The 27604-nt window shown below is 37.2% G+C and overlaps 4 protein-coding genes across 6 annotated transcripts; 2 read left to right on the top strand and 2 right to left on the bottom strand.

Annotated features, from left to right (window-relative positions):
* Positions 1-556: 556 nt before the first annotated feature.
* On the bottom strand, positions 557-4999 carry LOC133292768 (pentatricopeptide repeat-containing protein At4g38150-like). Of its 2 annotated transcripts, XM_061491225.1 has the most exons (3): positions 4103-4999; positions 1357-1752; positions 557-1245 (listed from the first exon to the last, which is right to left on the bottom strand). In XM_061491225.1, the coding sequence occupies exons 1-3, from the start codon at positions 4120-4122 to the stop codon at positions 774-776; spliced, it is 888 nt and encodes a 295-aa protein (XP_061347209.1). In that variant the 5' UTR covers positions 4123-4999; the 3' UTR covers positions 557-773. The 2 variants fall into 2 exon arrangements, with proteins under 2 accessions (XP_061347209.1, XP_061347208.1); XM_061491224.1 differs by lacking the exon at positions 557-1245 and having other exon boundaries at positions 1618-1752; positions 4114-4999.
* A 7163-nt stretch (positions 5000-12162) lies between these two features.
* LOC133292701 (uncharacterized) lies at positions 12163-13254 on the top strand. Its single transcript, XM_061491136.1, has one exon. It carries the CDS (start codon positions 12163-12165, stop codon positions 13252-13254), a length of 1092 nt encoding a protein of 363 aa, XP_061347120.1.
* Positions 13255-21255: 8001 nt separating this feature from the next.
* Positions 21256-21838, top strand: LOC133292737 (histone H4). 2 transcript variants are annotated; one of them, XM_061491180.1, is made up of 2 exons: positions 21311-21355; positions 21407-21838. In XM_061491180.1, exons 1-2 carry the CDS (start codon positions 21311-21313, stop codon positions 21620-21622), a joined length of 261 nt encoding a protein of 86 aa, XP_061347164.1. In that variant the 3' UTR covers positions 21623-21838. The 2 variants fall into 2 exon arrangements, with proteins under 2 accessions (XP_061347163.1, XP_061347164.1); XM_061491179.1 differs by having other exon boundaries at positions 21256-21838.
* Positions 21839-23688: 1850 nt separating this feature from the next.
* Positions 23689-27413, bottom strand: LOC133292703 (glyceraldehyde-3-phosphate dehydrogenase, cytosolic-like). Its single transcript, XM_061491137.1, has 6 exons — positions 27384-27413; positions 24796-24861; positions 24510-24652; positions 24093-24176; positions 23869-23958; positions 23689-23734 (listed from the first exon to the last, which is right to left on the bottom strand). Exons 1-6 carry the CDS (start codon positions 27411-27413, stop codon positions 23689-23691), a joined length of 459 nt encoding a protein of 152 aa, XP_061347121.1.
* Between the last annotated feature and the right edge of the window lie 191 nt (positions 27414-27604).

Raw genomic sequence — 27604 nt, forward strand, 5'->3', positions numbered from 1 at the left:
GGATGCTTATATAATCATAATTAAAATTAAACTAACTTCATTTTCCATCAGTATTATATATTTTTTATCCATTCGTATGCTTCTTCTGTAACATATAAGATAATGTATAGTTGTTTAGTTCTAACAAATCCTTTCAGTGTCTCACATATAGTTGTATAGTTGTTATAGGATAGATATCATTATATCAATATCCTAAATAACATAATTATCATCAAATCCATAGATGAAAAATAACATAAATAATGCTAATCTATTCTGCACACATGATCCCAAATGCACTGTTCCAAATGGAATCGATCATGCTTGTTTACCTCTTTGCAACGCATCAAAAGGTAGTTGCTATCACTTGGACTTTAGGATTTGTCCCCCACCCAACTGCTCAGGGGCTTTATAGCCAATAAATTTTGATCACAATATATTATGAACAGTTTCATTTCAACAAACAAATATTATATCATTATAAAATAATCATTAAAAAGAAATTTGTATTCTAGACTGAGAAAAGTCGAATTTCCGAACTGACGAAGTAATCATCCAAACACTAATTAAATTGGGACAAGTACATTTAAAAATGAAAACACGGTTTACTATCAAGAAATAAACAATTCACAAATCGAACCTTTTTCTTGCAAATTTTAATATGTGCACCCAAAGAAAAATATGATAAAAGCTTACGAAGTCTGAAAGATAATTTAAAATGGTCTCTATGCGGCTTTCTTCCCAAAGATGGCCTCCCAAACTGAGGGTGAAAATGGTGCTTTCTTGTTCAAAAATTACCTAACAGCTTTCTCTTTAACTACAAAACCCTTTTCTGTTAATGTTCTGATAGCATCCTTCGCTTCTTCAACCCCCTTTTCCTTGCAGAAACCCTCTACTAGACCCACAAAAGTTGTCACATTTGGAGAATGACCTGCTTCTAACATCTCCACATAAAATTCAAAAGCATCTTGTAATCTGCTACATTCGCAGAGTCCTTGTATGAGCACATTGTAACTGAAAGCATTGGGTGAAATGCCACTACTCTGCATTTTCCTGAAAATCCTTTTGGCATCATCAGCCTCGTGGGCCTTAGTGTAGGCCTCCACTACATTTGTGTATAGGACAACCCCAGGAATGGTTCCCTTCTTCTTCATGAAACCAAAAATTCTTAAGGCTTCTTTAAATTGACCATCATTACATAGACCATCAAGCATAGCCACAGCAATGGGGAGAAAACCATTTTCCTCCATGTTCTTGAAATCATAACTTTTTTTTTTCTTATCCTCGATGTCTTCCCAAAACCTGTCATCCATTAACTCAATATAGTTTTCCCCCAGCATCGTGAAGAAATCAGATTTTTTCTTCTTCTTGCAGTACCAATCAAAATCTAGAGGCCCATATTCTGTATGTGGTTGATTGGGAGTTGACCTCTTTGCTTCTTCAGATTGACTGACATCCCTCCTTGTTTCTGTCATATTTCTGCCCTGAAATTCAAGATCAATTTGGGAAGAGTTATTTGTCTTGTCCACTTCATGACCAGTTCTGCCATGGTTACCAAATCTTGGAGGGAAGGAATGGAAACGTCTATTATATTCTGTGATGGGTTTTTTTATGCTGCCACCATGGTCATCAGTGAAGCTAAAATGGCGTACAGTCTTGAGCCATAGTGACAGAGAATTTTTGGAATGTAGAAGGGAAACTAGCCTATCAATCCTGGAGGATGATGATACAAGCACATGAAACCGCCCTAGTACTGATGCTGGCATGGTGAACCTGTTCCACATTAAAAATAATAAATAAATCAACAGGAAAGGCATGATGGATATATACTAAGAGAAACAAATGTTAAATAATCAAGTAACAAATCAAGCAAATTATGATGGGAAAAAGAATGAAGAGATGGTTATCATCATAAAGTGCCCACAATTTACATTTACAATTTGCTTTGTATTCAATATTGACTATTTAGCTATCTGCAACTGATGCTAGGATTGAATCAAAGCCACTCTCAAAACCCGTAAGTCATCGAAATTGAATGAAAAACGGTATTAAATCATGGAATAGAGGCAACAGCCAAAGAATGAGGGCAAACTAATAATAATGTAAAAGCTATAAATTATATATATATTTTTTTCAAATAGTAAAGTTGTAAACTACACAAATGCAAACTCTTTTAAATTAACTAAAGCAAAGCAAAGAGTGCAAATTGTAACATTTGATACACAACCAATAAGCAAAATAATGTAAGCAAAATGAGATTTAATAAACATATTTTAAAGGAATAAAATGTCGTACACGAAACGGTATCGCTGAATAGACTGACGCTGGTGAGTTGTGAGTGACTGAGTGAGTATGAAGATGGGAAGGGAAAAAAAACTTATTTTCAGACTTACCTCTCGCACTCGAAATTAGTTACCTAGCCAATTTAAAGAAGTAAAGTTGCTGAGGATAACGGAAGCAAACTCGCTAACTAGGTTTAGTATGAAAAAAAAAGGAGGGAATGGGAAAAGGGCAACAATACAGCCTAACACGACCACGAATCGACCTAGGCCTGGGCTCGGGCCCAGTTTCTGGGACCCGCTACGCAAAGTTGTAATATCACAATTTTTTGGTGTGTCTTTTTTTTATCAAAAAACAAAATAAAAAATAAAGCCCGTAATGCCATGATTGGTTATTTAAGTTGAAGTGGATCAAGATCAAATATAGAATGTTACCTATGAATTTTATTAAATAAAAATTGAAAGGATAAAAAAATACAGCATAAAAAATAACAAATAATAACTTTTATATGAAACAAATTGAATGTCTACTCTTCATCTTTCCATAGGTAACATTCTATATTTGAAATTAAGAAAAAGCATTTCAAATCATAATCTTCGGATAGATGTGTACTTTGAAGACATTTAGTGGGAGGTGTATCCATTAAGAAAACGAATGCTTTCGTGCATCTACAATTTTATATTTTTAATATTTAGATTTTAGATTTTTAATTTTTTTTTTAATAGCTTTAAGAATTAAGGTTACAACGAGGGTATGCTTGGCATTACGAGTTTTTCGACAAGAGGTGAGAACTACAATAAACACATCTAACTATTATTATCTGTTTCATGTGTTTTGAACTGTATTGAACTAATCAGTATCAAAAAAAAAATTGTTATTGACATCAATTTTTTTGTGACAGTAGGAACAAAAGCGAGACAATAACGCCTAGGACTATGGTGTTTGAAAACCCAGAGGCATCGTGGAACTTTAAGAGAAGAACTTAGTCTAATTTCTCTTTTATTGATCATATCCAGTTCTGAAAACACAAACTGAATATGTAGGAAATGATTTAAAGGGCTTCTACAACTGATTCTGTTACACTGATTTGTAACAGCACTAACAAACTAACTTGGGGATGCTGGAGCATAAGCTGAGCAAGATCCAGCACCTTAAGTTTATCTTTAAGCTCTGAAAATGAGGGGCTGAGAGAGATTTAGTGAAGGTCCTTATTCCATCTAACACTGGGCACAGCTTAATATAAATGGACAAGAATTTAGTATCATATCTGAATTAATCTCACTCTTGTTCGGCTATAATCAATCCAGTAAAGGTGAATAACAGCAGTTTGAAAGCAAGAGAGCAGAGACATAAGTGAGCATGAAGGAATCAATAAATTTAGATTTTAAATTGCGGTAAGTGAAAACAAGACTATTTTCAACAAAAGGAGCACTATCAGAAATATGCATTTCAGACGAAAGAAACTCTATGAAGATAGCATACATAATTTAAATCATCTAGCTAGGACTAACAAATTCAAATCAGGGATGCCGAATGCTCTGATTGAACATAAAATCTTTTGGAGGCATATAATCTCACTCTTAATTTTTCTTTTTCTTTTTCTTTTGGAGGCATGGTTGTATTTCATTTTTATCATTATTATTAATTATGGTGTTGGTGATCCACAATTAGATATATAATAGAGAGTGAAAGGGGAGAGGAATAAAAAAGCATTGCAATTTGCATATATAATAACAAAGAAAACGTATGCGGATGTAAACAGTTATAGAGCTGAACATGAATGATAAAATATTTTGTGTATTGATAATATTAACTAGATTTATTTATAGATCAAAATACTAACCAGGTACTAACCCAGCTCATTCATCTGCTCAAACAGTTGCAAGGCTTCATCTCCCATAGTATTATTTGCGTAGCAGCAAAGCATCAAGTGCCAAGAGTCCATATTCCTATTAGGCATATGATCAAACACTCTGCATGCATCAGTCATGCTTTTACAATTCACATACATCTCAATCACCTTGTTCTTTAACTTGAGATCACTCCTATAAGTAGACTGTAGAAAGTAATCATGGGCCTTCTTGGCAACCTCAAGGGATTTCAATTGGCCACACAAGTCAAAAAGAAGATCAAAGCAACTAGCATCAGCTTTGACCCCTTGGTCCATCAATGCAATCGCTTCTTTAACCTTCCCCAGTTGGCACAAACGTGTCAAATCACTGATTGAAGGCGGAGATGTAGAACCTTGAAGGCGGAGATGTGGGAACCCATGAGTCCGAGGGTTCCACTGGTTGGGGTTAGGGGGGTTTTGATCGTTCCATCGATTAGGGTTTGTGGGTGGCTGAAAGTTGGGATTTTGAGAAGTGGGTGGCGCTTGATGTTTAGGATTCCAATGATTTAGGTTTCGCCGCTGCTCAGGAAATCGACCAGGAATATTGTGTTTGTGGGGTTCATGGTTTTGGTAAGCAAATTGATTTGAAGGGGCAGGGCTTCCACTCTGGTTTTGAATATGTGGGTTTAAATGTTGAGGAGAATGGCCCTGACGTTGTTGCCATTGACCCTGAAATGGTGTGTGATCAGAGGGTGGTTGCTGTGGAGGGAATCTCCCATAATCGTTTGGAACCGCAGAGGTACACAAAGATTTTGTAATCAGGGTTTTGCTGCAGTAGTTGGGATGGATAAACAGTGTCCGTAGCTTGAAGGAAGAAGAGAACATTGTAGATCGTGCACGCTCAATCAATGGGAACATCACCATGACTGAGTGAAACTGTGGAAGGAGCAATTATTTAGGGAGTAAATACCCTTTTTCGTTCCTGGAAATTTTTGCGAAGCACAATTTTGTCCCTCGGTTTAGAAAAGTCACATTTCAGTGTCTGATTTTGGAAAAAAAGGGACACGTTTATCCTTCTATTAAATCCAATGTGACGGCCCACTTGACGGACGCCAGCTGGAACGTTAAGTGGCTGAGTCACTAACGTCCTGGCCACGTGGAGAGAAAGGAACGACGTCGTATTACATTGGAAGGCTGTATCAGGTGTGTAGAAAGGGAACGACGTCGTTTGAGGAATGCCATGTGAGTTGAACCTTTGTTGTTGACTCAGTTGACACAGTCACACAAGTAAGTCGTCCATACCCGGCATTTCCTCCCCCATTTCCTCAGATCGTGATCTTCATTTGCGGTGAAGGTTGGTGACCCAGGGTGCTTTGTCGATGTACGTGGCTTCTGAAGTTGCAAGCTTTTGGAAGTAGTGTGGTTTAGGGTGAAGATCCTTAAATCGGTTGCGTCTCTGGTTACATTCGTGCAAGGTACGTGAGATTCTTTCCTTTCTTTATTATTTGTGGTCCCTCTTTCCTATTTAAAATGGTGTTAAAATGGTGTTTAAAAATGTCATTTGTCCGTCAAGTGGTCCCCCATGTGCGGTTAAGGGCAAGACATGGTTAGGGTTTTTTTTTATGTGGTCCCCTTTGGTAGAATATTTTTGGAACCATTAATTGCATGTGGTCCCCCTGTTGTTATTTTATGTTGCTATGTGTAGTGATTACAAAAAAAGCCCCAATTTGTTAGCAATGCAGCCATTTAAAATAATCGAGTTTGTTACTTTTATGACAGTGTCTAATATTGATAAAAATTGATTAGTTGTATGAAATTGTAAATTAATATGATGGTAGTGTAAAAAATGATTATGTTCTATTTTATATGCAGATGGATGAGTATATAGTCATGAGATATCATCAAGGGGGTGTGTTGGTTAGGAATGATGAAGGGAAGCTGAATTATGTGAATGGGAGAGTGGATGATTTACCAGAAATGGATGCAGACTATGTAAACCTTTGTGACCTTGAAGCTCTGTTCAAGGGGTATGGTTACCACAAATGTAGGCGGATGTGGTGGTTGAAGAATGGTGAGAGTGATTTAGAGGTTGGGTTGCATCTTCTTGAAAAGGATTCTGATGTTTTGCAAATGGTCAAGGCTGCCTTAAGTAATGGGAACAAAATAGACATATATTTTGATGGTTGCATTGCAATTCCTGAGATTTTGGGTGGGCCTGCAGATCCAACTCCTCCTGAAAGTGCTGATGAGGAGGGGGTATTAGGTGATTCAGTTGACAGTTTGTCTGACTCCCATATGACTCATGATGATGACTATGAAGAGGGGGAGGGCAATGGACTGTCAAGTGATTCATATGACAGTGTAGAAGACGAGCCTTATAAGCCTCCGCCACCGGGTGTTGAAGACGAAACAGATGATGAACCAATTATTGCATTGAAAAAGAAGGTGAAAGGAAAGAAGGAAAAAAAGACAGTTAACAAGAGTGACACGGAAGAAAATGATTCAGAGGATGAGCAAAATATGTCATTTGAAGATCAGGGCTATGGTTACAATTCTGAGGAATTGAAGACTCCACCTTCAAGTGGGGATGATGAGGTTGAGAGGGAAGTGTTTCCCAAGTTTAATGAGGAGCAGCCCTTTGGTCTAGTACAGCTCGAGCTTGGAATGGAGTTTGCCAGTTTGGAGCACTTTAAACAGGGTGTCAAAGACTACAATATAAGTCTTTGGAGGCAGTTTGTATGGCTTAAGAATGACAAGGTAAGATCAAGAGCCAAGTGCTCAAATGCTGACTGTGAGTGGATGATATATTGTTCTTGGAGCAACAAATTCAATTGTTTCCAAGTCAAGACATTCAATGACAACCACACCTGCTGCAGAATTTTCAAAAATAAAAGGGCCACCAGGGATTGGGTTGCTGCAAAGTTGGAGAAAAGGATGGTCACACAACCCAATATGACAAGAGCCGAGGCTTATGAGCATTTAAAGGAAGAGTACAAGGTCCATGTTCATCTGAAGAAATTAGGGAAGGCACTACACAAGGTACTATACAGTTTTTTTGTATAGGGGTTCACTTTTTTGTTGTATAGGCAACAATGTTCATGACTGTATTTTTTGGTACCCCCATTTTTTTGTATTTAAGACATTTAACTGAAGTATATGCTTTTTTTTGAATCACAATATGTCTCTGTTTGGGAGTTTTTTGAAGAAAAAAAAAACAACATGGGAATAGTTTGAAGGATGGTTTAGAATGGTTTATGTGGACCATAAGTTCTGGCAGGCCTTTAATTATGATGGAAGAGTTTTGAATTGTAACTGACTACAAGTTCCATTATGAATGACTACAAGTTCCTTTTTTATATCAGTTTTTTCCCTTTGCTGCAATCTGTATCTGCATGGTGATTTCTGAATTTGTGTATGAGTCTTTTTTATTCTGGCTACAATGCAGGTGGTCCATGTTTGGGTTTTGGTCGTTGCTGTTTGGACACATTTCAATGCAATATGTTCATGTCCAATTTTTGCTGCATTATGTCTCTGTATTGTCTGATATCTTTATTGACTACAAGTTTCTTTTGCTGCATTTTTTACTACAAGTTCCTTTGCTGAATTCAATTATGTACTGTCATTTGCTGCAATCTGGCTTATGTTGCAATCCAATGTGTCATGGATTAAAATGCAGGTTTTAAAATGCAGCTTTTAAGTTGCAGCTTGTGTCCAATTTAGTCTAAACAGGTCATGTTCAAATTTTAACTGTCAGGGACCAAAACGTGCCCCAATAACATTTTTCAAGGACCTATTTGGCCCTCGATACATAATTCCAGGGACTAAGTTGGGGTCTAGTTTAAATCATTAGGTTCCAATATCCAGTTCTCAAATTCCCATTTGCAGCAACAAATTTGACATTAACTGTATTGAATCATGAAGTTAGCATTATACACATAAACACATTTTATAGCCTAAATAACAGAACTACATTGCATCTTCTCAACTTTATTCATCGCAGTTGTCAACAAGTCATTCAATTTCATTGAAGAAAAACTACATTTCGTACATAACATTTCATTGTTACAACACTTGCAATCATCACAGCATTCTTTCCTGCACATTCATACTCAGTTCTTGCTCACCAACATCTTGCACCTTCGACCTCCATTCCGTCAGGTTGTTCTACACCCAAAAGACGTAGTCCCACTTCATCCCCCCAAGCCAGATGACATACTCATCTTCTTCTACGCACTATAAAATAGCCAGTAAACACCTTCTACTTGACACTATTTTCAATCTTCAACAAATTATGCTTTGGGGTTTTTTTTATTCTTAGGCTGATTTAGGGTTTCTAATTTGACAGGGACTATATTGGGTCACTCACCCTTTCGTGCAACGGTCACATGTCCAAACATCCAACTAGACACAAGGGACCTATCTAAACGACATTGTTTTCTCTCCAAGTGGCCAGGACATTAGTGACTCAGCCACTTAACATTCCAGCTGGCGTCCGTCAAGTGGGTTGTCACATTGGATTTAACAGAAGGATAAACGTGTCCCTTTTTTTCAAAAATCAGACACTGAAATATGACTTTTTTAAACCGAGGGACTAAATTGTGCTTCGCAAAAAATTCCAGGGACGAAAAAGAGTATTTACTCTTATTTAGGGTTAGTGAGGAATTTTGCTTTTTTATCAATGGTAGCTGCTAGGGAAACTGTTTGGGCTGCTTATTTTTGTTGTACTTTGTATTGGGTCATGGGCTCTTATTTTGGGTCTGGTTCCTATAACCGGTGAAATTTCTTTCTTACTGGTGGACAATGGATCAAAGTTTGTGGATATGATTATGTTTACACTTACTATAATGCTAATTTCACAAATTAAAATTGAAATTTTTTTTATTATTTTTACATTAACTCTTATTCCTAACAGCTATTAGGTCATGAGGAATCAGTTGAAGCCAACAAGTGAGTTAAAATTAACTGTCAAGGTTTCATTTTTCATTTGTACTAAATAATTTTTAGAGGAAGGTTATACTTATAATTTATTTTCGTTTATAACTATATCTTAATCGTTGATTTTCGTCAATCAACAATTATCATTTATTGCGAATTAATAATTAATTAATGAATTTGATTTTCAAAAATAATAACTGTTGATTGGCCAAAATCAACGATTAAGATATGATTGTAAGAGGTTGTAAACGAAAATAGGTTGTACGTATGAGGTGTTAATGGGCCGATCGGACCAGACTTTGTTCTTGAAAGACTAAGCTTGTGTTTAAATATGTCAAAATGGCCTAGCCTGTAACTTGTTATGAATATAATTATCGGCATGTGACCTGACTTATTTAAAAAAAGTAAAAGCATACCTTAGCCTGTTAAAACAAAATAAGAAAACAAAAATTCTTCCAAACAGAATATATACTATCAACAACACTAATAATTCCACAAAGATTCATAAATTCAATGTATATCCAAACAACATAATATATAAAAAAATCATTCAAAGTCTGCTTAATAAATAAACTAAAATAGTACAAAATTCTGCATTTTTTTTTGGTAAACACAAAATTTTGCATATTTAAAAGAACAAAAGATTACAAAATGAAAAATAAAAAAGAGTTAGTAGGCTAGCCTGATGGGCTTTAAGGTTGGACTTTTAAATTGAAGCTTGATGCCTTTTTATTAAATAAGCTTTTATACAAATCTAAGTCTAGATCCAACAACCAAAACACACAAATCAGACCAGGTCTACATGAGCCGGGTCAAAGGCCCTTAAAAGGCCCCCGACTCTTTTAACAGCCCATTGTTGTAACTATACATATTGGAAAAAAGTTATATTTACTATCTCTTTTTCTCACTACCTCTTACTACTAAATAGGAGTCAGTTAGTATATCTGTAAAAATATTAGTCAACCAAAAACTGAATTAAATTTTGGGAAAAACTATATGTTATTTTAAAAGATATAAAGTTACATCATTTTAAGTAAAAGAAAAAGATAGATCATGAGGAGAGAGAATGAACAAAACAAAATTAAAAGTGTGAGTCTCACTTATTTAAAATAATATAGATTTTTTTTTTCTTTCCTTTTGGTTGCAACTCTCCTCTTAACCAGAAAAAGAAAACAGAAGAGCGAGTGAGAAGGAAAATTTCAGCTCTACTAGTTTTTAAGTTTTATCTTTCGATTCGAAGGGGACAATGATGGAAAGAGGGGCTCGACCCCCTGATCCTAATAGAGAGGGACCTCGAGATAGGGAATCTAAGAAGGCTAAAGGAGAAGGCATGGTGGATCTAATCATGCATGACTCCACTCCGGCAGCGGGCGCTACGGAGGAGGGGGAAATGGCGATGTAGCTTAATCCAGGTATCATGGAGGGGACAAGGAAGGACGAAGAGTCTTTCAGAGAACCTAGGAGGCTGGTTTCTTACAAGGATCAGCTTCTACGGGTCAATGGTGTTTGGGACGAGCAACAGGGCAACGAGGAAGATGATTGGCAAGCACAAAGCAGAAGGGACGAGTTGGATGAGGAGGAAGCTATCAGAGCGTATGAACAAATGCAGGAGGATGATCCTCTAAACCCTTACTATCAGTTTGACATCCTGGAGAAGTTGGATCAGTGCAAGAAATGGAAGATGGCCATGATCGTGAAGCTGATGGGGAAGCGGTTGGGAGCGAGGTTTCTGTGGAACAGGCTACAGAGGCTGTGGAACCTAGAAGGTGATTATAGGGTGCTGGATCTTGAGAATGATCACTACCTAGTGGAGTTTGAGAAAGCACAGGATTACTTGTTTGTTCAGCAACAGGGGCCCTGGATCGTAGCGGACCATTATCTGATTGTGCAGCGATGGAGACCGAATTTTGATCCTTACGATGATCGTGTGAAGAAGCTTGAAGTGTGAATTCGGATTCCTGGGGTTCCTAGGAAATTCTACACTTTCAAGGACTTGTGGAGGATGGGGAATATGGTAGGGAGGACTCTGCGAATTGATGAAAGCTCCCTAAGATTTAGTGGGCTGGCACAGCAGGAGGAGATCACAGATCGAGGTAAATTTGCCCGAATTTGTGTTGAAATTGATCTTAGTAAAAGTCTATTGTCTAAGTTCAGAATTGGACAAAGGCAGTTGTTCATAGGGTTGAGGGTCTCCATCTCATCTGTTTTGGATGTGGCCAGAATGGCCATAGGAAAGACCGATGCATGGCAAATCCTGTGAATTTGAGGAAACCTATGGAGGAAGACAAGATGGAGGTGAATAGGCCATCGGATGGGGATATTAATAATGGGGCAAAGGATAAGGATGAGGTTGAGAGAAGCCAGGAGGAGGTTGGCTTTGGAAAATGGATGACTGTTTAAAGAAATACTAGGAGTATGAAGCCTAATCTTCAGCAGAAAGCAAAACCTTCTAGCTCAGGGTCTGAGAAGCAAGGGGGAAATAGTGAGAAAATTGAGAATAGGGACCTGGCTTCGGGTTCAAGATTCTCCTTGCTTGGGAAAGTGAAGGGGGTGGAAAATGCTAACATAGAGATCCAACCGGGGGGATTAGGACACAAGGATATAGAATCCCCCAAGGGGAAGGTGCCAAGTAGCAAAGGTGAAGAAAACAGTAGGAAGAAGAGTTCTGAAAAGAATGGGAAAAGGAGTATCTTGGATTCTTTTAAGAAATTGGGTGTTAGGAAAGGTGCATCAGGATCCCAGGTTCAGGAGGCTATTAATCAGCTGTTTGTGAATTCTGACCAGAGAGAAGCCATACTAGTCCCGAAAAATGGAGGCAGCTGGCAACAGTAATAGCAGTAGAAGGAACTCAAGGAGCATAGTGGAGGAAGGCATTGTGGCTGGGAGGCTACATATTCTAAAGGATAAACCTCCAGATATTGTTGATGGGGGGATGAAGGTGCTTTCCAATAGCAAAGACTCCATGATCTTAGATGATATCACCAATTTGGGTGAATCTCAGAAGTCCAAGCTCCTGGTTGATGCTGTACACTAGGTTGGTAGTGGTTACTGTTATGTTTTTTCATTTGTTTATGATGGTTTGTTCATGGAATTGCCGGGGAGCAGGAAAAAAAGGTTTTTCCTCTCTCGTAAAGGATATGGTTTTTCAAAATAAAATTCAAATTCTGGCTCTTTTGGAGACTAGAATTAGTGGGAGTAGGGCAGATAAAATAATACGCAATTTAGGTTTTGATAGTTATTTCATAAGAGAAGCAACTAGATTTTCTGGTGGTATTTGGCTTCTATGGAATAAATGTGATTCGGATGTGGCTATTCTCTTGGATGAACATCAGTTTGTTCATTCGAAAGTTAACTGGTTGGCTAGTGGAAAGGAAGAATTCCTTACCTTTGTATATGGAAGTCCCAGGAGAGTGGATAAGAGGTGTCTCTGGGAGAACTTAAGAAGCATTGGTTCGACAATAGGGTCTGATTGGGTTGTATTGGGGGACTTCAATGCCTTTTTGGAGAAAAGTGAAAAGCAGGGTGGTAGGGAAGTATGCTGGGGGAGTGTGCAAGAATTTTCTTCTTGCTTAAGTGATTGCAACCTTTCAGATTTGGGTTTTGCTGGACCTAATTTCACTTGGAAAAGGGGGAGGCTTCAGGAAAGACTTGATAGAGTAGTTGGCAACAATTCCTGGATCCTTAATTACCCGAATAGATCTGTCCATCATTTGTTGTTCAATGGTACAGATCATAGACCAATCCTCCTAAAGGATGAGACTCAGGTGTATGGTGCTGGTGGTTCTAAACCATTTAGGTTTCTTGCAGCCTGGCTGACAGATGATGGGTTTGGGGAGGTGGTTGATTCTTGCTGGAAACAGAACCTTGCTTGGAATGAGGCAAAAGATAAGTTTCACCTTGAAACTTCTTTTTGGCACCTCAATATCTTTAAAGAAATGCATAAAAGGAAGAAGCAATTGCAAGGTAGGTTGAGAGGCCTGGAAACTGAATTGAGCAGATGTCCTAGGGATTCCTTGGAGAGACTGCATAAGGAACTATGGCAAGAACTGAATACAATCTTTGTTCAGGAGGAACTTACTTGGTTCCAACGTGCAAGGTGTAAGTGGCTTGCATTTGGGGACAAAAATTCTAAGTTTTTTCATTCTGCAACAGTGGCTAGACTTAGGAGGAATAAGGTGTTGGCTTTAAGAAAGGAAGGGGGGATTGAGAGGAAGACCCAAGCAAGCTGAAGTGCATGGTTGTGGAGTTTTTTAAAAATCTTTACATGGAGGAACCCATATCTGGGACTGGAGACAGTCTAGGAGGTGGTTTTCCGGTTATAAGTAACCAAGGATGGGGGATTTTGGGGGCTGTTCCGGAGCCTGTGGAAGTTAAGAGGACCTTTTTTGACATGAAGCCTTTTAAAGCTCCTTGTGTAGATGGTTTGCATGCCATCTTCTTTCAGTCACAATGGGATAAGGTTAGAGATTCTGTTGTTAAGTGTGTTAGGGGAATCTTTGAAAATCCTTTGAAAGTGGAGGAAGTCAATCAAACCTTGATTTGCTTGATTCCTAAAATTGATAGGCCTGAGGTCCTTAGCCAATTCAGGCCCATTTCTCTATGCAATGTGATTTATAAGGTGGTAACCAAGATTGTTGCTGAGAGATTGAGGAACCATTTGAGTGACCTGATCATGCCCAATCAATGCAGTTTCATTAAAGGAAGGCATGCCACAAATAATATAATTATTGCACAAGAGATTATACATTCCATGAGGTCAAAAAAGGGTGCCAAAGGGTGGATGGTAACCAAAGTAGATCTTGAGAAGGCTTATGACAGGATAAGTTGGCATTTTTTCCATGATACTCTCTTGTTAGCTGGTCTCCCTGATTCCCTAATCAACCTGATCATGGCTTGTGTTTCTTCTTCATCCACAAACCTGTTATGGAATGAGATTCAAACTGAGAATTTTAAACCCACAAGGGGATTAGGCAAGGGGATCCACTTTCCCCTTACCTGTTTGTTCTGTGCATTGAGAGGTTAGGTCACCTGATTTCAGCAGCTGTTGACCAGAAATCCTGGGAACCAGTGAAGATGGGTAAGAAGGGTCCTCCCATTTCTCACTTGTTTTTTGCTGATGACTTACTTCTATTCATGGAAGCCTCAGTCAGTCAAGCAGAGCTAGCTAGAAGCATTTTGGATCAGTTTTGCACTGCTTCTGGCCAAAAGGTTAGTGATAATAAAACCAGGGTCTATTTCTCAAAAAATGTCAATCACACAAGAAGGGAGGAACTCTGTCAGGTCTTGAATTTTTCCCCCACTGCTGATTTGGGCAGATACTTAGGCATGCCTTTCTTACACAAGAGAGTAAATAGGAACACTTTCAGGCATGTGTTAGAGAAGACAAGTAATAGGCTTAATGCCTGGAAGCAGAAGACTTTATTGTAGATACAAGGTATGTTTTGATGATAACAAAGTGGCAACAACAAAAAGAGAAGAGCTTTGATCAAGAGCAAAAAGCATCAACCAATGTGGATATTGAAGATGTATGATGTAGCCACACAAGAAGAGTGATGTCATATCAAAGTGGCAAGATCATTGGATTAAGAGCAACAAGGAATAATTAGAAAAACTTTGAATATTGAAGAATCAAAATGATGATGTGGCTGCCACGATGATACTATTGATGATTCCACGTCAGCATAGTTTTGATGATAACAAACAAGTCAAAGAAGATTGCTTGAAGGTGAAGCAACATCCAAAAGAAATCAAATCAAGAAACATGCAAGCCAAACATCAAGTCAAGTCCAAAATCTCAATGGTATATTTATCTAGGACTTAGGAAAATGTGTAAAGGTGTATAGTATTATAGCATTGCATAAGCTCAAGTCATACACATCATCAAATGCATAAATGAATCTTGAACTAACAAGTCAAACATGCATCTAAAGGTTTTTCAAATGACTTAAGCAAAAAAAAAGGAGAATCATGGCATTATAACAGTTACATATTCATGGCCTTATACATCCGTCAAGAAAAGTCAAATCAAGTGGTTTATATCGTTCAAAATTGGTTTGGAAAGAGTACTTACATAAAATATACTTTTCTAGTTAATTTCCATAACCAATCATATGCTTTACAAGTCATAGAAACCATATTGAAAGAAAGGAATTTTCGAAAATGTGTAAAAAGGTCACTGCCATGAAATATCCGGATATCTGACCAAGAATATCCGGATATCAATCTCTGGATATCTGATACTGAATATCCGGATATCACATATCCGGATACGTGCGCGATGAATATCCGGATATCTACTGTTTAAACGGCTATAAACGGCTATAATCACATATCCGAATATGTGTTCGATAAATATCTGGATATCTACTGTTTTAAACGGCTATAAATGGCTAGTTTTCGAATTGGGTGCCTATATAAACCCCCCTAACATCTCAAATACACACAATTCGGTCATTGATCATTTACCAAGTCTTTATCACTCATTCTAGCTTGCTTTTGCTCACATATTACTCATTTTGATCATTGCATAGACTTGAGCTTATCTTTGTTGTTAGGTTATACACCTACTAGTTCTTCAATTTGTAATATTTGTACTTTGAGAGTACATATCCACTCTTTATCACCTTCATCTTACTTCTTGAATCAAAAGGGGAGTGAACCCTTGTGTTGGTCTGCCAAGAGATAGAAGTCTTGGAAAAGGGGAGTGAACCCTTGTTAGTCTACCAAGAGACAGAAGTCTTGGGAATTTGTAAAGGTTTGTCAAGCACCCGTGAAGCTTGACCGTTAGTGAAATATTTGATCGAGCGACTTCAGTCTGGACGTAGGTCACAGTGGTAGTGACCGAACCAGGATATATCAAGTTTGCAAATCTCTCTATCCCTCATCTCTTGCATAAGCATTGATTAATTATTTGAGCATATTTAAATTCATATCTCATCAAATATTTACCTGATCTATTTTTTCTGTTATTTAGTCACTACACGCTGTAAATTATTTAAATTAAATAAATTAGCTTTTCATATGTCAAAGTGTACTTGAAATGATTATTTAGAAACTAGAAGGGGGCTTTTGCGAAAATTTTGTAATACTCAATTCACCCCCCTCTTGAGTATGGAAGCCACATTCCTAACATATCCCTGGTAGGAAGGATAGTCATTACTAAGTCTGTCCTTGCTGCTTTGCCTACTTATTCGATGCAAACTGCCTTAATTTCAGTTGGAACCCTTGATGTCATTGAACAAAAGATGAGAGTTTTTGTGTGGGGTTCAAGCAGGGAGGCAAAAAAGGTTCATGTCTTACCTTGGAACAGGATCTGTAAACCTAAAAATGAGGGTGGATTGGGTATTAGAGGATTGAGACAAACTAATAGGGCCTGTATTATGAAAGTGGCACATGGCTTGCTTACTAACAAGGATGATCTGTGGGCTAGAGTGTTGAGAAGCAAATATAGGGTGGAGGATAGCTTAATTCCCAACATTGTGAAGAAACCAGGGGCTTCTAACTTGTGGCAAGGTATAACTCGAGTTTGGCCCCAAATTTTTGAAGGTTCAAGAATAATGGTGGGAAATGGTAAGGGGACATCTTTCTGGAATGAGAAATGGGTGGAGATTGGAGCTTTAACAGAGCACTTAATCCAGGATGTTCCTTTTGATTTGTTGGATGCTGAAATTGGGGATATGGTGAAGGAGAATGGAGATTGGGACTGGCAAAGGTTCGGTTCTCTCATATCAGAAGATGTGAAGAGCTGCATAGCAGGTATATGTCCTCCTAATCCTTTAAATGGGGAGGATAGGGTCATTTGGAATTTATCACATGATGGCAGGTTCTCCATTAAGTCAGCTTTTGGAAGCTTGGACATAAGGGATTCAGTCAGGGATGGGATTCAGTGGAGTTCAATTTGGAATTTGGGGGGGGGGGGGGTCCCTCAAGGATTAAAACTTTTCTGTGGCTTGCTATTGGTGAGAATCTTCTAACTAATCTTAGAAGAAAGCAAAGGCATATGACAGATTGTGACACTTGTCCAAGATGTGGTCTTATGTCAGAAAGCTGCTTACATGTTTTGAGAGATTGTGCATGGGCTCAAACGATTTGGAGGATGTTCATTGCGCAAGGAGAGTGGAATGGTTTCACTAATCTTCCTCTGGTGGATTGGTTGCAGGCGAATCTGTCTCCCAAGTTTTGTTCCATAGGGGGAGAGAATGGATACATTTTATTTGGTATCATTTGTTGGTCTCTGTGGAAGGAAATAAATGGTTTTGTTTTTCAAAACCAGGTTTCGAGTGTGGAGGTAGTAGCTCGAAACAGTAATATTTACTTGTCTGGTTTTTTGGAGGCCATGGCCTTATACAAGTTTGCAGGTTTGTTGAAGAAGACTAAAATTGAGATCTTAGTTCAGTGGTTACCTCCTGATCTTGGATGGATCAAGGTAAATACTGACGGTTCTTCAAGGAGCCAAAACGGTCAATGTGGGTGTGGTGGTGTGCTGAGGGATGAAACTGGTCGTTGGATCTTGGGGTTTGCAAGGAATCTTGGGAGCGGGAGTTCGGTGAAAGCTGAGATATGGGGTCTGCTAGTGGGACTCCAAGTAGCTTGGGACAAGGGTTTTAGGAATGTGGTGCTTGAAGGAGACTCCAGTGTTGCTATCCAGCTTGTGAAGGAGGGCTGCCCTCCTAGTCATCCTCTAGCTTTCTTAATTCGAAGAATTCAACAATTGCTGAACTTTGAATGGTAGGTGAGGATGGTTTATGTGTACAGGGAAGGGAACTGTTGGGTGGTTTGCTGATGGTGGAAAATATAAGTTCTTATAGGGGATGTTCCTCTGTTCTTGCAGAACACAGATTCGTTCCCTTAGTTCCAACCCAAGTGCGCAACTGCACGCATCAAGTAATAAATGGAGTATTAATGCCCAAATTATCGTTCCCACGAGGATAGAGTCCTAATTATTGTCTTACGCTGATTTATAAAGAATGAAAATGAGAAGAAAAATTAGTAAGTGAACTGTCTGGTCAAACGTTCCCTACTGTCTTGACAACGTTTCTCAAGAACAGTAAGTTCAATCTGCTGGCAAACAATTACTCGCTGCGTTATGTATGTGATCCTTCCTGTTTAGAAGAAGGTGAGATAATAATCATTGGAGTTTTATAGATACAAGATTAAATAAAGGAAAGAAAACCTACTAAAACAGTAATAGCTATAACCAAGAGACACAAGGTGATGGTTTAAACAGTTTAACAGAAGGAACGGATTCACTGCTACACTCTTAAAGAGGTTGTTTCCTCTGCTCAAGACTTAGCACTTTTTGGCTTTATCCCAGTTTCTTGTCTTCCAACTCTGATTCTTCAGCTCATGGACTAGATGACTCACAAGTTTCCATATTCTTATGGCTCCCTTGACTCCAACAGGTACTTAGTACAGAACCTTTACATGGACGAGTTGGCCCCTTATTCCTAAAGTGACCAGTAGTGTTTTTGCCATGACATCTACCTTCCCCCAATGGCTAAGCTGTCTGAAATCCCTTCCTTATGGAATTTCCTTTCTCAGTATGTACCCAATTTCCATTGGCGCACAATGAATATAGCTTACTTAGCCAAAGAAATACAAAAAGCTTCAGTCAAGAGTTTTGAAAACAGTTCTTTAAGAGTTTCACAGTTTTTCCATTCCACATATAGTTCAGCTCATGGCTGATATTTTAAACATAATTATTCCCAACTGAAATCCCATAGACCCGAGTTTCAGTTAAGAGATAACGAATGGAACAAAGAGAAAACACTTATATTAATTTAAAAGACAGTTTACAAAAGAAACAGAAAAATGGAGAAAAATGGTTTAATATTCGTGAGGAGTCTTAAGGTTTGATACAGAGCAAAGGGGATGGGTTGTCACTTGACTACAGTTACAACTTATATAAAACTAAGTTACTAACTACTAGGTGATCTTCCTCCTTCTGGACTTTAATCCCTCCAGAATCCGATGATGTTTTTGTATGAGGGTGGTCCTATTTATAGATGGAAGGAGAGTGGCAAGCTTGTAAATCCTTTGGAGCAAGTTGCTTGAATGAGGGGACGGGACGGTGGCAGCAGAGTATGGAAGCTGCGCAAATTGCTAGATGGAACAAGGTTTGGTGATGATTAGCCGTAGTATGCAGACTTGCCCATGCCTTGCTTTCGTTTTTAGCCAATGAGAACTCTTGATTCTCTGCTCTTCACGTTTTCAGCTGCTCAGTTGGTGCACCGCCTTGCTTTTTATAAGTCTTTAACCCTACGTCACCTGAAAAGTGTACAAAGGCATTAAATGAATGGAGCAGGTGCATTAAATGCGTCTCAGTCCGTTCCCCTTTTAATATATTTTAAAGGAATACTTTACCAGACGTTCCCCCACTGTGTTTTTGTCACAAATGTGTAAAACAAGTGATTTTCATGCTGAAGTTGTTCATCAACTGAGGGAACGTGTGGTATTTTGCCATCAAAATGGGCTTAGATGGGAACGAATTTACGTCCCATCAGGAACTTTGTAGCGGATTATTTCGCGGGTTTAGCTGTTGGTCTTGGGTGGGATATCTGTTTTTTTGAATCTCCCCCTGCTGATTGTATAGGTTTGCTGAGTAGAGACTACAGGGGTATTGCTTGGCCTAGATTGGTGGCTGAGTTATAGTTGTTAGTTTTGTTTTAAGTTTCTGTAATATACAAAAAAAAAATAAAAAAATATAGATTATATCATTTAAAAAAACAACTATTTTCCCTCCTAACTTTTAGTTTGGTTTTTTCATAGTACTCATCACATGCAGAATATTTCATCCCACCTCATGAAACATTGCACAACAATCAATGCAATTCGCATTCCTGTTCTATTGTCAAGAATCAAGATCTTTGGTCATTTCACTCACTACGCCCTCATTTGAAATCATAAGCCTTTTAGGTATCCATCATAACAAAAATTAACCTCTCATTTAAAATATTAAGAGACACCTCATAAGAAAATTGATAATTTTTTTTAAAAAAAGTTATTCCTGATTTTGCACTACACTGTATAGCTACGTTGCACCAACACAATTTATATAATATATATTAAATTTAATATTCAATAATTTAACAAAAAAATAAAGATAAACTAATAATATTCATTAATTTTACAAAGAAATTTAAGATATCACAAATATTTATATTAAACTCAATAAAATTATAATCATAATCCAACGAATGTAATAGTTGGAACTAAAAATGCAACGCAACATTTGAACTTTTTTTAAGTCTATGTCACACGTATTTGAGTGTCCAGGAGTCAGAAAATATTGCAGATGACACGTCAGGTTTTTTGAAATTTTTATACATGATATTTGTCTGATCCGGTCTACATCGTATAGTTGCGGTTTATGAAGAGTCTGTTTGGATCCTTTTTTTTTTTTTAAGTTAGAAGCTACTTGTAAGTAAAAACTAAAAAAAAGAACTTAAAAAAAAGCTAAAATCTGTTTGATAATCGCATAAAATTTTTAGCTTAAAAATTACTTAAAAGTACATATTTCAATAAATTTATCTCTCTCTATCTTTATGACTCTTCATTTAAAAAAAAATACAATTCAAGAAAAACATATAAGAGCTTAAAAAAAGTTCCTTTTATAAGCTTTTAGCCTTTAGTTTTTTGTTTATTATAAGAATTTTTTTTCATTATAAGAGTTTTTTCCAAAAACTTATTTGGACTAACTTATGCTTATAAACAGCTCTAACTTAAAAAAGAATAAAAAAATCCAAATAGCCACGAAGGTATGCGAGATTCCCGAAAAATTGAATTTTTTTAAATTTTTAATTTTTGGATATTATCGTAAGCTGAATGCAAAAATTATATTTTTAAAAATTAAAATTCTCAAATAAAAAAAATTTCTCGTGTACCAAATGCCGTCTAAATGATCACAAACTAGAGGAAGCAACAATGCTGTCATTAGCAAATGCTTTTAGGAGGCGTAGTTGCTGACTTGCTGTCGTAAGCTTGGCAATCACGGGTCCCCAAGACAATAAACCCCAATCCGGAGTTGCTCTACATAAGGAAATCTGACCGTCCGAATTTCTTAATCAACGTTCGACAATGATCCAAGCAAGAAGCCACGGATCATGAAATAAAACCGTCGATGAATCAGAATCCAACGGCCAAGATCAAGAAGAGACTCTGAGATTCATATGCCCACTCTTCCCGCTCCAAGTAAATATCCCATCGCCTTCCTTATTTCCCACCACTGTCAAACCCTAAATCCCCAATTCTATTTTTGAGAAAATCTGACTCAATTTTTTCGGGAAAATGTCAGGTCGCGGAAAGGGAGGGAAGGGTTTGGGGAAGGGAGGAGCAAAGAGGCATCGCAAGGTCCTGCGCGATAACATTCAGGGAATAACGAAGCCCGCGATTCGAAGGTTGGCTAGGAGGGGTGGTGTGAAGAGGATCAGTGGTTTGATCTACGAGGAGACCAGAGGGGTTCTCAAGATCTTCCTGGAGAACGTGATTCGTGATGCGGTGACTTACACGGAGCATGCGAGGAGGAAGACTGTCACGGCCATGGATGTGGTTTACGCGCTCAAGAGACAGGGTAGAACCCTATATGGATTCGGAGGCTGAAGTTTGGATTTTGGGTATCTTGGTAGGGAATATGAGGGGTGAGTGTTGGGGTTTTTTTATGTGGGTATGTGTAAATGGAATAAATTTATGGTTTAGATAATGCTTTTGTTTTGAGTTATGTGCTTGGATTATCTTGTGATGGGATTGGGTGATACAAGATTACTCAAGTTTCTTCTATTGTTTTCCATCTAGTTTGTGTTAATGGTGCTGTTTGTAAATGTGATATAATTTGCGTTCTTTTAGTTAATTGTGTTGTCTACGAATATGGCATAGCTGCTATCAGCTATTAGTGTTAATCATTTTTTGCAATTTGCACATCGTACAGTACAGTATGATTCGTAATCCTAGCTAGATGCAAATGAATGTAAATTTATGATCCTGAACACCGTCGGCGTTCTGCGCACAAAGGGGGAGCACACTTATAGCGACAGAAGTGAGAGAGCGGGATTGAGAGGACCCCGCGGGGCTCGAGGAAAGAGCTGAAACTCTGCAAAAAGAAAATGGAAATGAGATCAAAGGTAACGATATACCTGTCATGTCAAGGGTAATGGCAGAATAGTAGTCCAGAGAAACCCAGCGCCTCCATTCGGAAGGTTTGGCTTGAGAAGAACATACTGTAACTCCCACTTTCTCAGCCCCTGGCATCTCCATCGAAGCTTTGGGACGAAGCTGTGGTGGACTAAGACTCTTTTCGTTGGGTTGCCTTTCCGGTAAGAGAGTAAGCCTATGAAGAAGAGTTCATAGGCGGATCGAACTCCAAGCAAAGTTGAAAGCGGTAAGGCATTCATTAGGCTGTGGTCAATCTTCAGATATGGAATAGGGGCATTCCGGTCTTACTATGAGCCTGTTTGGATCCTCTTATTTTTAAGCTAGAAGCTACTTATAAGCTAAAGCTAAAAAAAAGAGCTTAAAAAAATAAGCTAAAAGCTGTTTGGAAATTACATAAAAGTTTTAGCTTAAAAATTACTTAAAAGCACATATTTCAAGAAAATTATCTCTTTCTATCTTTATCACTCTTTATTTTAAAAAAAAGCACACAATTCAAGAAAAACAGATAAGAGCTTAAAAAAAAGCTCCTCCTAGGAGCTTTTAATTTTCAGCTTTTTTCTTCATTATAAAAAAAAGAGCTTTTCGTTATAAGAGCTTTTCCCAAAACCTGTTTGGTCTAGCTTATGCTTATAAGTAGCTTGTAGCTTAAAAAAGAGAGGATCCAAACAGGCACTATATCATGGGCAGTCAAGTCAGTGTGCACCAAGCAAGTAACCAAGCCAGCCAGTGAATTGATCCGAGGGTGAATAGACTAAGGTAGTGAAGTCATCCTAGCTCAATGCTTTCCTATCTGGTCCTGGAGCCTTAAATAAAAAAAAAAGACCTTACGGAACGGAAAAATGGAATCCTCTGAGATAGGTTGAGAAAGCGCGTGAATATTTTGTTGAGAAGTCATCTTGCCACTAAGATAAGGATCTAAATCAAAAGAATACGAGGAATGATGGTCAGATGCAAATGAATGTAAATTTATGATCCGATTGTGTTTTAACGTGAACAGAATTGATAGTGGTTAGATGTGAAATATTGTTTTGTACATTTAGGGTCTATTTGGAGCACTTGATAAAGAAGATAGGATATCATATCTTATTTTTATCTCTTGTTTGGTGGGTCAATAGGATATGATTAATTTATTCTATTGTCTCATTTTATCCTAACCAATAGAATATGATTAGTTTATCCGGTTTTTTTACCCTTATAACCTTTTATTAATAATTAATTACCAAATTGACCTTCATTATAAATTATTTCGAAAATTTAACCCCCTCAAAAAACATAACATCAATCTGCCTCTGTTTGACCGTTGACCACCAAGACTACCCGGGTACACCCCTCCTTACCCGGGTATTTTTTGAAATTTTTTGCCTACCCGGGTAGGTAGGGGTGTACCCGGGTATTGTTCTTGGCATCTGAGAAATTGCTTAAATTATTTACCCGGGTAGGTAAGGGTGTACCCGGATAAATCTCCACATCTTGAGAAAATTTAGATTGGTGTAATGATGCACAATCCAAGCTCAGCCTCATGCCACAGATTCATTATGGACAATCAAATCAACAACACAGGTGCTGCAAACAAAGAAACAAAATGTCCTCATTACCAGTAAAACTCCGTAAAGTAACAACAAAGGATTATGGGAAAAAAATTTCCTCATCCTATTCAAGACCTGTTTAAGACAGCAAGGTTTAGGGAAGTTACCTACCTGTAACCCCATTCGTTGTCATACCACGAAACAAGTTTCACGAAGTTGCTGTTCAATGAAATTCCGGCCTTAGCATCAAATATGCTAGACCTGCATATGAAAGCAATATCCAACATTGTAAGTATAATTAGAGAGAACACCAAAAACTGATCATGATAGTTTATCTTTCACCAATAAAAGCAGTCAAAGAAGTAAATGTTGCTTCAAAAATTAATCAACATTACCTGCTATCGCCAACAAAGGCAGTAGACACCACATCATCTTCAGTGTAACCCAAAATCCCCTTCAATTTGCCCTCTAATTCCTCCCTGGATATTGTTATTTCAACAAAAAAAAGATTGAGATAGGAGGAAAACCCAATTCAATTTTACTAAAAGTAAGAAGACTTCAAAAAGTTTAAAATTTACTTGATAGCAGCTTTGATCTGGTCATAGGTTGCAGCCTTCTCCAGCCTGACAGTGAGGTCAACAACTGAAACATCCACAGTAGGACCTCGAAAAGACATTCCAGTGAATTTACCCAATTTGCCCTCTAATTCCTCCCTGGATATTGTTATTTCAACAAAAAAAAGATTGAGATAGGAGGAAAACCCAATTCAATTTTACTAAAAGTAAGAAGACTTCAAAAAGTTTAAAATTTACTTGATAGCAACTTTGATCTGGTCATAGGTTGCAGCCTTCTCCAGCCTGACAGTGAGGTCAACAACTGAAACATCCACAGTAGGACCTCGAAAAGACATTCCAGTGAATTTACCATTTAGCGATGGAAGAACTTTTCCTAGAGCCTGTTTTGTCACAAATTCAACATTCAATGGTGACAAAGAACAAAAGCTTTATTTACAAAAAAAAAAAAAAAGAACAAAAGCTTTGGAATAAAATTTCCACCATTTAATCAAATGTTGTATCAATTTATATATATAATAGGTACCTTAACAGCTCCAGTGTTGCTGGGAATTATGTTGAAGATGTGAGATTTACCCGGGTACACCCTTACCTACCAGGGTAAATAATTCAAGCAATTTCTCAGATGCCAAGAACAATACCCGGGTACACCCTTATCTACCCGGGTAGGCAAAAATCTCAAAAAATACCCGGGTAGGGAGGGGTGTACCCGGGTAGGCTTGGTGGTCAACGGTCAAACATGAGCAGATTGGCGTTATGTTTTTTGAGGGGGTTAAATTTTCGAAATAGTTTATAATGAAGGTCAATTTGGTAATTAATTATTAATAAGTGGTTACAAGGGTAAAAAAGCCTAGTTTATCCTATTGTCTCAGTTTATACTAACCAATGCATGATTTCTTATCCTATGGGGGAAGCTGCGTTATAATTCAATAGGATAGGATACCAATATTGAATACCTAATAAATTCTCACGTTACCCAATATATCTCATTCTACCCAATATATCAAATTGTTAATTAAGTACTCATCAAACACATAACATGATATATGCTTATCAGCCCCATATCATATCCTACCCTTAGTCAGTTTAATCCACCAAGTAGGTTTAATTTAAAACTTGAGAGATCATATTAAACGCTACTCAATCGGATATTGTGCGTGGATACGTTGTAGCAACAAATTACCGGACAGTATCTCTGAAAGAATTGAAATGGATGGTTCAAGTCATTTTACCAATGGTTCGTGTATGAGAGACAATACATGAATTCGCTCCTATGAGCTGGAGAATACACTCAACATGCTCCGAGAATGCGTGGTGTTATTTTTTTTATATTGAAGCAGTTCACTATTTCTGGTTCCCAACATCTGAATTGGTAGGTTGCTTTCACTAGAATTGGAATTTATTTCTTTTAATAATAGTATATGACTATTTTGGAATTTTATCATTTTGACAAACAATTGATTACTTTTAGATCTTATTTTGATCACAGCCAAATTTTTTTCCCTCTCTTCAATCTCAGCCCGTCTTAATTTCCTTCAAAGAGGTCCTAGTCAGGCTAATTTGGTGTTAAGTATAATCGTGCTTGATGTAATAAATGGATTTTATTTTTAATAATTGCAGTTTTTTTTTTTTTGCATAATATGACTTGTGTCTTTTTATTTCTATTAAGTTAATGTCTTGTAACATAATAGGATATAAACCGCTTCCCCTCAATTTTGGACGAGGCTTGGGGATGATAGGCCTCTTAACACAATATTCAATGATAAGGTGTGTAAAACCATAATTTATACAGAGTAGGGGTGTGCAAAAAAAACTCGGGTGTGCAAAAAAACTGGTTCAATTGTCTTGTCCTTGATCCGATTTTGACCTGATCCATAAATACTTATATTTTTTGAACTAGTTTAAATACTGACCCACTTTTATTTGGGTCAATTTTAGACCTGACTTGTTTTAATATTGACCCATTGACCCAAAACTTGACAAATACCCATTATGTGTATAAAAAAAGAAAATTAAATCACAATTACATTAAAACAAAAGTTTTAACGTAAAACAATTACGTCAAAATTTTTTACGGAAAATATTTGCAAAAAAAATTTTCGCAAAAAATTTTGTCGAAAAAATTTTTCCTCAAAATTTGTGACTAAACATTTCTGTAAAAAAATTTGACGAAATATTTTTTTGTCAAATTTTTTTACGGAAACTAAATTTCGTCAAAATATTTCACAAAAAAAAATATTCATCAAAAATTTCGACGAAACACATTTCCATCGAAATTTTTTGACGGAAAAAAATTTCATCAAAATTCTTTACAGATTTCAAATTTCGGCGAAAGTTTTCGACGGTAACATTTTTGTTAAACTTTTTGACAAAAAAAAAATTTTGTTGAAATTTTTAGGCGAAATGCATTTCTATCAAAAATTTTGACTAAATATTTTCGTCAAGTTTTTTGATAAAAAATATTTCCATCAAAATTTTCAACGGAAAACATTTCTGTAAAAAAAATTCGTAAAAATCTTTGACAAAAAATATTTCGATAAAAAATTTTGATAGAAAAAATATTCTGTTAAAATTCTTTAGCGAATCTAAATTTCGTCAAAAGTTTCAGATGAAACATTTCCCTCGAAACAATTTTTGTCTAAATTTTCGTCAGAACAAATTCCCATCGAAATTTTGAACGAAAAACATTCTGTCAAAATTTTTGACAGAATTCTTTTTTCGTTTAAAACATTTGATGGACGAAATCATTTTCATCAAAACTTTTGACAGAAACTAAATTTCGATAGAAAATTTATTTTTGTAAAAATTTTCATTAGATAAAAAATTTCGTCGCTTTGCGACAAAAAGTATTCCGACAAAAAAATAATTTCGTGAAGAAATTTTCGTCTTTTGTAACGTATAAATTTTGACGAAATTTTGTGAGGAAACCAAGTCAAAAACGGGTCAGGTCAGATTTGACCAACTTCAGAAATCAGGTCAGATCAGAACCAGTTCTGAATTAGTTCAACAAAATCCAAACCAAGTTAGACCTGACTTGGATCAAATTAAAGCGGGTCGGGTCAGAATACCTGACCTATAAAAATTAAGTTGGGTCAAGTCGGACAAAAACCTGACCCGATCTGACCCATACCCCGCCGGAGCCATGTAGTTCAAGTATCAGACCCGTAAATTAAATATTATTGGATAGGATCCAAAGAAATCGACCCACACATTTATAGTAAATTAGTAGTCCGACTCTGACAACACTGATTAATTTTTTGGATAGGATCAACAGCAACTGACCCACATACTTATAGCAGTCCAAAGTCTTGGACTAGAAGTTTTAATTTTAGACC

This window comes from Gastrolobium bilobum, unplaced genomic scaffold (assembly GCF_033153095.1).
Source record: "Gastrolobium bilobum isolate Gb01-03AN ecotype WA unplaced genomic scaffold, APGP_CSIRO_Gbil_v1 utg6105, whole genome shotgun sequence".
NCBI lineage: Eukaryota > Viridiplantae > Streptophyta > Magnoliopsida > Fabales > Fabaceae > Gastrolobium > Gastrolobium bilobum.

Bases quoted from the DNA above. Each gene is read 5' to 3' on its own strand.
- LOC133292768 (XM_061491225.1), bottom strand. From the start codon at position 4,122: ATGAGCTGGGTTAGTACCTG. The intron at 1,753-4,102 runs GTTAGTATTTTG...AATGTGGAACAG, and splicing joins ATGAGCTGGGTTAGTACCTG to GTTCACCATGCCAGCATCAG. The intron at 1,246-1,356 runs GTACTGCAAGAA...GAAAAAAAAAAG, and splicing joins GGGCCTCTAGATTTTGATTG to TTATGATTTCAAGAACATGG.
- LOC133292701 (XM_061491136.1), top strand. From the start codon at position 12,163: ATGGTTTTTCAAAATAAAATTCAAATTCTGGCTCTTTTGGAGACTAGA.
- LOC133292737 (XM_061491179.1), top strand. From the start codon at position 21,311: ATGTCAGGTCGCGGAAAGGGAGGGAAGGGTTTGGGGAAGGGAGGAGCA.
- LOC133292703 (XM_061491137.1), bottom strand. From the start codon at position 27,413: ATGGCTCCGGCGGGGTATGGGTCAGATCGG. The intron at 24,862-27,383 runs GTCAGGTTTTTG...TTACCCTGGTAG, and splicing joins CGGGGTATGGGTCAGATCGG to GTAAGGGTGTACCCGGGTAA. The intron at 23,735-23,868 runs GTAGGTAACTTC...CTTTGTTTGCAG, and splicing joins GACAACGAATGGGGTTACAG to CACCTGTGTTGTTGATTTGA.